Raw genomic sequence first — 10,480 nt, 5'->3', positions numbered from 1 at the left:
AAATATGTGTGTACCGTTACACCTCGAGTAAGTGGTGGTGATTGTGTAGCCAAAGGGAGGGAAGGGTCATGAAAGGAAAGGAAGGATACAGAAAGGAGTGGTGGTGCTCTTTTCTCATTACAGCCCTGCTCAGCTCAGGTGTGTGGGGGGGGGGGAGGCTCTTACCAACCTTGGACCAAGACTCACTTGAGTGTGAGGCGAGGATCTCCATATGGGGCATAAGGAGAAATGTTAAGTACGAATTCCTTTGGCGGATAGGAGCTCCACTTCTGCTGCACTGTGCTGCTGTCATTGTTATTCCAAAAGTCTCTGTCTAGATCACTGCGGCAAAGAGAAGAACAGGTCAGAGCAACACAACTGCGGGACTCCTCTACACCAAACAACCATTTGCGTCAGGCGGCCCTCTTCGGGAGATGAAGCCATGGCTCGGTTTGAGGAAGAGAGTTGAGCTGCATGAAATGAGAGGCTCTTTTACAGCCTGAAGTGGACGACTCACCACAGCGGTTTAGAGAAGAGAGGTGGCAAGGAAAGAGGGGTACAATAGCATGTGATGACATTCTGTTCGCACGAGCATGATGCTGCTAATGAAGCAGTGAGCGTTCAGAAACCTGCCCCAAACCCTCATCCCTGGTGTGAGAAGAAGACACCAATGCATGAGATCAATCACAGACAAAGTCCAAGGAGAGGAGGAAAAGGTGAGCAGAACCACTGATGTCATACGAGTCACAGAGCAGAGGTCACGGGCTGTAGTGCAGGGGATAAAGGCAATGCACAAAGAGTTGGAAGCGGAGATGAACAACAGAGCACATCAATGCTGCTTGAGCCCATAAGTAAGAGAGGAAATGCAAAATATGAAGTCAGTCAATTCACAAAACATGAACCATCTTTAAACCATTCAATACGAGAAGGGAAAAAGTGGCATTCAGAAAAAAAACTGCATATAAAAAGTGAAGTGGTGATGAGCAGGGTTAAAAAAATACATTTGTGGAATTAAGAGTCGTACTTAGCATTACAAAGCTGACATTTCACAGCAGAGACCTTAAAGCCGGGGTCAGGAACCTTTTTGGCTGAGAGAGCCATGAAAGCCAAATATTTTCAAATGTATTTCCGTGAGAGCCATATCATATTTTTTAACACTGAAAACAACTAATTGCGTGCATTTTTAAGTCAGACCAACATTTTTAGAATATAATAAGTCTCTTATTCTTCTTAATAACATTGTTATTCTGAAGCTAACCAATAATATATAAAATACTTCTTACCATTAATTCGACTTCTTGAACAGGTGCGATAGAAAACAGATGGATGGATTAAAATGTATGAGAATGGTTATAATTTGAAGGTTATTTTTAACACTGATTACCAGCGGAATTGTTATCGTGTTAAGCAATGTCAGCTAAGATTTATCTGAGAGCCAGATGCAGTCATCAAAAGAGCCACAGGTTCCCTACCCCTGCCTTAAAGTATAGTTTCATTTCCTTAGAAGTAAAAAAGGACACTTCATTCCTTTGTACTCTTGACAGTTTCATTAAAAAAAAAAAAATGGAATACCAACCTCACCAAACATTTCCTTTGCTTATCCAAACATATCATAGGTGTGGCACTCTCTCTGCACTTAGCTGAAGAAGTCCTAACATAAGTGCAGGAGCAGCACCAAGACAAAAGCCTCACAAGTCCAGATGAAATAACTGAACATTCTCTTGCAGAGCTCCTCAAATCATCCACGGCCTAGTGGCCTAGTCCACGGTCCAGTGTTTACACAGAGCTTTAAAGCCCAACCAAATGACGTTTGACTATCACCAGATGATTTAAGCCAAGTGGTTATGGGGGGTACTTACTTGATGGCTTTCTTCTCCCCTCGCCCACGTGCCGAGTCCGGAGTGTCGGCCGTTTCCACTCCCGGCTTATTTCTCTTCCCCTTGAGGGGAAGACAGACAAAGCAGATGAATATAAAAAGGTGAGTTTTAACGTGTCCTTTTGAATGAGTGTTTTTGTTGATGTCAATTATCTTAGGAACACCAGTGCTTTACCTGATGGTCTCCTGATTACAAACCCCGTTTCCATACGAGTTGGGAAATTGTGTTAGATGTAAATATAAACGGAATACAATGATTTGCAAATCCTTTTCAAGCCATATTCAGTTGAATATGCTACAAAGACAACATATTTCATGTTCAAACTCAAACTTTTTTTTTTTTTGCAAATAATCATTAACTTTAGAATTTGATGGCAGCAACACGTGACAAAGAAGTTGGGAAAGGTGGCAATAAATACTGATAAAGTTGAGGAATTGTGACAGTTTGACCCCACACTGTCACTGTTTGACCTTTGGACTTCCTCACAAAGCGTGCACATTTGTTGGGAAGCTCAACTTGGACAAACTACAAACATTCAATCTTGTTAGCTAGTGAAAAGCATGTGCTCAACAAACAAATTGTTACCTGTCACCCACCATGGCTCTGAACAGTTGACTAAAAGAGTCAGGGTGGGGTTGAGGGCTTTATATAGGTGAACACACCTGCATTCACTAATTAGGCCAAATTTGGGTGGAACCATGATTATCAAAAGCTGGGTATTACAGAAGGACACTGGACATTTGAAAGTTGTGTTGTCACCCGTCTTAAACCCAAAAGTGATGTTTTGAAAAAGACAGTAATGTATAGGGCAATCACTTACTGGAATCGACTTCCACAATATCTGCTATCAATCACCAGCAGAGTGGGTTTTAAGAATAGACTAAGAGGAGAAGTATTGCGTAAAGAGATTATTCTAGATTGTACCTAATGTCATGACTGTTTTTATTGACTATTTTATTGATTATGGGACAAGCAGTAGAAAATGGTGGATGGAACTTTTTTCGTCACTTACTGTTTGTCTTTGGTACACTAATGTATATATTTTAGGCCATTGGTTCTTTGTTTTATTTTTTTTTTGCAAAAATATATATATATCTATTTTTATATTGCTCTTTTTATATTTGGTATGAACAATATTATGTAAACTCGAAGTTATTATTATTTTTTTGGTTCTTTGTTGTTGCTATTTTTGTATTACAACATTTTATTATTTGATCATGTTGTACTGCATTTTAATCTTTTGTTTTGTGATTGTTTAATGTTTTTTGCCTGGACCCCAGGAAGAATAGTCTCCACTGCGGTGTAGACTAATGGGGATCCTTAATAAACTTAACTTAATAAGCCTGAATTTACTGTGTACAAAAATGACTGCTCTACACATGCAAAAGTACTATGTGAATACTTTTTAGACATGTGATGGTTATTTATGGTGTCATTTGCAAAATAACTGTTTTCTTAATTCCCCCTGTCAAATTGGTCCCAGCTAGTGGGCGGAGCTATGGGCTATTTAAGTTGGAAAATGCCGCTTTTCTGACAGTCTGCTGTTGGTCACTGCCAGAGGAGCTTCTCTGTCCTGAGCAGGAGTTTCAGTCTTCATGCATCATCTACTGAGATTGTAGGTGCTTTGTTTTCCTGTCATTGTTCACCTTTTGACTTTTTGGGGGGGATTTCAATAAATGTTTGTAAACTGTTACCAACTGCGTGCCTTGCCATCCTTGATTTGAAAATCCGGTTTTGCAAAGGTTACATTACCTTCACCCGAGGCGGGGTGTGACAGGAATGCTCATCAAACACTTATTTGGAACATCCCACAGGTGAACAGGCAAATTGGGAACAGGTGGGTGCCATGATTGGCTATAAAAGTAGGTTCCATGAAATGCTCGGTCATTCACAAACAAGGATGGGGCGAGGGTCACCACTTTTTTCAACAAATGCGTGAGCAAATTGTTGAACAGTTTAAGAAAAACCTTTCTCAAGCAGCTATTGCACGGAATTTAGGGATTTCACCATCTACGCTCCGTAATATCATCAAAGGGTTCAGAGAATCTGGAGAAATCACTGCACGTAAGCAGCTAAGCCCGTGACCTTCCATCCCTCAGGCTGTACTGCATCAACAAGCGACATCAGTGTGTAAAGGATATCACCACTTGGGCTCAGGAACACTTCAGAAACCCACTGTCAGTAACTACAGTTGGTCGCTACATCTGTAAGTGCAAGTGAAAACTCTTCTATGCAAAGCGAAAACCATTTATCAACAACACCCAGAAACGCCGTCGGCATCGCTGGGCCTGAGCTCATCTAAGATGGACTGATACAAAGTGGAAAAGTGTTCTGTGGTCTGACGAGTCCACATTTCAAATTGTTTTTGGAAACTGTGGACGTCGTGTCCTCCGGACCAAAGAGGAAAAGAACCATCCGGATTGTTATAGGCGCAACGTGTAAAAGCCAGCATCTGTGATGGTATGGGGGTGTATTAGTGCCCAAGACATGGGTAACTTACACATCTGTGAAGGCAACATTAATGCTGAAAGGTACATACAGGTTTTGGAGCAACATATGTTGCCATCCAAGCAACGTTACCATGGACGCCCCTGCTTATTTCAGCAAGACAATGCCAAGCCACGTGTTACATCAACGTGGCTTCATAGTAAAAGAGTGCGGGTACTAGACTGGCCTGCCTGTAGTCCAGACCTGTCTCCCATTGAAAATGTGTGGCGCATTATGAAGCCTAAAATAGCACAAAGGAGACCCCCCGGACTGTTGAACAACTTAAGCTGTACATCAAGCAAGAATGGGAAAGAATTCCACCTGAGAAGCTTCAAAAATGTGTCTCCTCAGTTCCCAAACGTTTACTGAGTGTTGTTAAAAGGAAAGGCCATGTAACACAGTGGTGAACATGCCCTTTCACAACTACTTTGGCACGTGTTGCAGCCATGAAATTATAAGTTAATTATTATTTGCAAAAAAATAATAACGTTTTTGAGTTTGAACATCAAATATGTTGTCTTTGTAGTGCATTCAATTGAATATGTGTTGAAAATGATTTGCAAATCATTGTATTCCGTTTATATTTACATCTAACACAATTTCCCAACTCATATGGAAACGGGGTCTGTAAGTATAAGTGTTTGTATATAGTATATAATTGGTACAAAGGTTCAACTAACACATGTACAAGGATATTTTACATGCCTTTACTGTGTATATAATTGAACAGTGTTTATGTTGTGTACAAAGTGTATTTATAATATGTTGTGCAAAGGAAATTTCATATTTTTAGGAAGCTCATCTTGTATTTGACTTTGTTTATAGAGTTAGGCACAATAAGTGTTCAACTTCAGCCTAAACCCTTTCGGTCTGCAACATTTTCAATTTATGAATGTAAAACTGTTTGTTTATGTAAAACTGTTTGTTTATTTTGTTGACCACTGACCGAAGAAATAATAAACTACTACTAAACTATTCACCTTTTTTAAATGACCACTAAAATACAAGAAAATACTAACCTTGTGGCTTATTGGAGGACATTTAGATGTCAACTGGCTGTCCAGCTTTGCACAAGTAAACACGCTGCATGACAACTTGCATCGGAAATTTTAATGCAAGCCGTATAATCCGATACTTGGTTTTTTGCTTTTATCGGATCGGGACAACCTTACAACTACAACACAAATAAAACTGTGTTCAGCACAGAGAAGGATGACAAGGAATCCAACATTGTGCACCCCTGGTGGAATACAACAATCACGCATACGACCAACACACTGACTACAATCTGTTGTGTGTATTCACTGGGAGGGAAAAACAATCATCATAACATCTGCCGGGCAAGCTTTTAAAGGAAACTCATGCATCACTTAACGGTGTCGTAAACATTTCACGACGCTTGGAAGACAAAGATGCGTGAGGGCCCGGTGTAGGCAGAGACATACAAATATATAGCAGATTTCTAAATACATTTATACATAAAAGTGTCAGCCAGAGAGGAGGGAGAATGCAGGATTCAAGGGGAGAAATAGGTGTGAAGTGACTGAAGCAGTGAGTGGCAGGAAGTCACTAGCGGACTGACGGCGAAAATAAGAACAGATCGAAACACGCAGCCGTTAGCACTCACTTGAGAACTGCTGCCTATACAAACCCCGTTTCCATATGAGTAGGGAAATTGTGTTAGATGTAAATATAATGGCTGCAACACGTGCCAAAGTAGTTGGGAAAGGGCATGTTCACCACTGTGTTACATGGCCTTTCCTTTTAACAACACTCAGTAAACGTTTGGGAACTGAGGAGACACATTTTTGAAGCTTCTCAGGTGGAATTCTTTCCCATTCTTGCTTGATGTACAGCTTAAGTTGTTCAACAGTCCGGGGGTCTCCCTTGTGCTATTTTAGGCTTCATAATGCGCCACACATTTTCAATGGAAGACAGGTCTGGACTACAGGCAGGCCAGTCTAGTACCCGCACTCTTTTACTATGAAGCCACGTTGATGTAACACGTGGCTTGGCATTGTCTTGCTGAAATAAGCAGGGGCGTCCATGATAACGTTGCTTGGATGGCAACATGTTGCTCCAAAACCTGTATGTACCTTTCAGCATTAATGGCGCCTTCACAGATGTGTAAGTTACCCATGTCTTGGGCACTAACACACCCCCATACCATCACACATGCTGGCTTTTCAACTTTGCGCCTATAACAGTCCGGATGGTTCTTTTCCTCTTTGGTCCGGAGGACACGACGTCCACAGTTTCCAAAAACAATTTGAAATGTGGACTCGTCAGACCACAGAACACTTTTCCACTTTGTATCAGTCCATCTTAGATGAGCTCAGACCCAGCGAAGCTGACAGCGTTTCTGGGTGTTGTTGATAAACGGTTTTCGCCTTGCATAGGAGAGTTTTAACTTGCACTTACAGATGTAGCGACCAACTGTAGTTACTGACAGTGGGTTTCTGAAGTGTTCCTGAGCCCATGTGGTGATATCCTTTACACACTGATGTCGCTTGTTGATGCAGTACAGCCTGAGGGATCAAAGGTCACGGGCTTAGCTGCTTACGTGCAGTGATTTCTCCAGATTCTCTGAACCCTTTGATGATATTACGGAGCGTAGATGGTGAAATCCCTAAATTCCTTGCAATAGCTGCTTGAGAAAGGTTTCTCTTAAACTGTTCAACAATTTGCTCACGCATTTGTTGACAAAGTGGTGACCCTCGCCCCATCCTTGTTTGTGAATGACTGAGCATTTCATGGAATCTACTTTTATACCCAATCATGGCACCCACCTGTTCCCAATTTGCCTGTTCACCTGTGGGATGTTCCAAATAAGTGTTTGATGAGCATTCCTCAACTTTATCAGTATTTATTGCCACCTTTCCCAACTTCTTTGTCACGTGTTGCTGCCATCAAATTCTAAAGTTAATGATTATTTGCAAAAAAAAAAAAAAAATGTTTATGAGTTTGAACATGAAATATGTTGTCTTTGTAGCATATTCAACTGAATATGGCTTGAAAAGGATTTGCAAATCATTGTATTCCGTTTATATTTACATCTAACACAATTTCCCAACTCATATGGAAAGGTGATTTGTACATGCATGACGCGACAGTTTGACAACAGCCACCTTCCTCCATCTTCAGAACGGGTAACAAACTCTTCCGTGTTCATGCATGAACAAATGCTGCAGGGATCCATCGCAATGAATATGACTCTTAACGCCACGAGGCACAATACGCTAAAAAAAAATCAGCTTCACGCTCCAAATGACAGTAAGAAGAAAACCAAATGGAAGAGTGAGCAATTTCCCCCCAATTCTTCAACTTAAATACCCTTGAAAATAGTTAAGTCTGATTTAAACCTTCTGTTTGTTACATGACAAAGGTATTTCAGGAGACTGCTGGTACTGCTTGGCTCTGAGCCACGAGTTCAAAACATGATGTAATGGACTAATTATGGGAGCTACTCAAATGACAGCAAACTACACCCGACATGTTTTTATTATAGGAGACTCAAAAGGAGGTCTGATGAGGTCAGTGCGTTTCTCACTTAGGCCTTCAGGGATGTCCTACTTAGTCCGACTACACCTTTCAAAATACTGTAAGTTAAATTAAAGTACCAATGAATGTCAAACACACACTAAGTGCATTTCCATTTGACCCATCCCCTTGTTCACCCCCTGGGAGGTGAGGGGAGCAGTGGGCAGCAGCAGTGGCCGTGCCCGGGAATCATTTTTGGTGATTTAACCCCAAATTCCAACCCTTGCTGCTGAGTGCCAAGCAGGGAGGTAATGGGTCCCATTTTTTTTGTCTTTGGTATGGCTCGGCCGGGGTTTGAACTCACAACCTACCGATCTCAGGGCGGACACTCTAACCACTAGGCCACTGAATAGGTTTAATAAAGTAGTAATTTATGTCACCACATTGACGTGGCTGGAGATACTATAAATAAACACAATTGCTCACTACTTAACATTGAATCCCCTCAACAGTGTACAAAAGGGTCTTTTTTTGTTTTTGGTGCTTCTATGATTTTCGAGGAATAAATCATGTTTGTTTTTACCTGCACGGCTTGTCCGGAGTAGTCCGTCTGCCTTCCTGGGAGAACGACCCCGCATAAAGATGCGACCCCGCCGTATCAACAATCCACATGCATGCTTGTTATTACCCACATCACACCATAAATAGAAAGGAGTGATTGTTTTACTTTAAGCGTCTGTCAAAACAATATTGTTAACCCGAATTAACATTGAATCACGAATCTCGTAAATCCCTCACAACCAGAGGTGGGTAGAGTAGCCAGAAATTGTACTCAAGTAAGAGTACTGTTACTTTAGAGATTTATTACTCAAGTAAAAGTAAGGAGTAGTCACCCGAATATTTACTTGAGTAAAAGTAAAAAGTATGTTGTGAAAAAACTACTCAAGTACTGACTAACTGATGAGTAACCTGTTTGTTTAATGATGACGGCAACAAATAATGCACAAAAACATAAAAATAGCAATGAGCAAATTCAGAGCCAGGAATATCTCTTAAGCAACTAAAACAATAATATATATTAAATAATAATACATTAACATAAAAAAAATTAAGGCAAATTGAGCCACAATAAATTAACAGCACCATAGGCTCAGTAGGCAGAAATTACAAAGGAAAATAACAAGTTAGCCTTTACACAAACCATAAACTGATAGGCGGAGGCTGCACCTGGGAACACACTGTGCACTTCTGATTGGTGTTTCTATGCATGCGCGTGTGTGTGTGTGTGTGTGTGTGTGTGTGTGTGTGTGTGTGTGTGTGTGTGTGTGTGTGTGTGTGTGTGTGTGTGTGTGTGTGTGTGTGTGTGTGTGTGTGTGTGTGTGTGTGTGTGTGTGTGTGTGTGTGTGTGTGTGTGTGTGTGTGCGACTGTGCATGTATGTGTGTCTCTGTCTGTCTGTCTATGAGGCTGCAGTGCGTTAATAAATGTCCCCACACGATGTACATTTGACAGTGATTCATAGCAGGGAAGCTAACATCAGCCTAGGGTGACAGCCAAAATATCTACTAACGTTACTTACCGCCATGTGCTTCCTCAAATTTGACGTTGAGTTCATGTAAGCTTAAGCTTGTTGTTGTTTGCCGCTGAAACTTTATGTGCAGTTAATCATGTGACCGCCTGGCTCTGTTTGATTGGTGAAACGGAGTCAAACGTCACCAGAGACTGTATTTGATTGGTGAAACGCAGGCATGCGATAGATCCTACTTTGAAAGTCTGTCTGACAAAGCAAAACAAACAAAGCGTGCATTAACAGATGGATAAAAATCAGTAGCGAGTAGCGAGCTCAACGTAGATAAATGGAGCGGAGTAAAAGTAGCGTTTCTTCTCTATAAATATACTCAAGTAAAAGTAAAAGTATGTTGCATTAAAACTACTCTTAAAAGTACAATTTATCCCAAAAGTTACTCAAGTAGATGTAACGGAGTAAATGTAGCGCGTTACTACCCACCTCTGCTCACAACATTACAGTTGTAGATAATCGCTGGTTATTATATTGCTAATACGTTCATTTATGCGCTACGGTTATTGGTTTTCGCATGTCGATTAGCCTCATTGTGATCGTCCTTCTGCGATGTCCCATACCAAGGTTGATACGGAATATGAAATGATACGAATCCAACTGGGCTGTGAATGCAGTCAGGTCCAAGCTCGGCTACGCTCACAACTATGCCACGGATCAAACAGCATAGGAGCAGGGAGAGAGCCTGTGAATGTCAAACAGCCACTGCTGTTCAAACAGATGTTAGAAGCATCAGCATTGATATCCAGATATCCCATCCAACACCCCACAACACCCGTGCATAGAACCTGCAGCTCCACAACAACAAAGTTTCGTATCCAACTGACTTGCACGCTCATTTTGCACCTTTGTCTGTAATTAAAAAGAGATTAAATGACTGTTTAGATTTAGAGTGAGGTATGTTGTAGGGAAAGACATTAATGTTTCTTGTTTTCATATTAGCATTTAAGCTAGCAAGCTAGCGCCAGTCAGTCTGTGAGTATATCAAAGTGCAGTTATCAATCACATTTTTTTTTTAGTATTTTAATCCAAAATGGTAATACTAGCTGTCAGGAGTTTTACCACGGTCATCATTATTAC

The 10,480-nt window shown here is 41.0% G+C and overlaps 1 protein-coding gene across 1 annotated transcript in view; it reads right to left on the bottom strand.

Annotated features, from left to right (window-relative positions):
* Positions 1 to 10,480, bottom strand: part of LOC133641792 (synaptotagmin-7-like) — a 216,558-nt gene continuing 206,078 nt past the window's right edge. The window contains exons 3-4 of the mRNA XM_062035813.1: positions 1,839 to 1,918; positions 1 to 321 (exon numbers count right to left, since the gene is read on the bottom strand). Coding sequence (XP_061891797.1) covers positions 183 to 321; positions 1,839 to 1,918 — 219 coding nt within the window. The 3' untranslated portion in view covers positions 1 to 182. The remainder of the gene's footprint in view (positions 322 to 1,838; positions 1,919 to 10,480) is intronic.

The sequence above is a fragment of the Entelurus aequoreus genome, linkage group LG24, assembly GCF_033978785.1.
Source record: "Entelurus aequoreus isolate RoL-2023_Sb linkage group LG24, RoL_Eaeq_v1.1, whole genome shotgun sequence".
Taxonomy (NCBI): domain Eukaryota; kingdom Metazoa; phylum Chordata; class Actinopteri; order Syngnathiformes; family Syngnathidae; genus Entelurus; species Entelurus aequoreus.
This window is presented reverse-complemented; position numbering and strand designations above follow the sequence as displayed.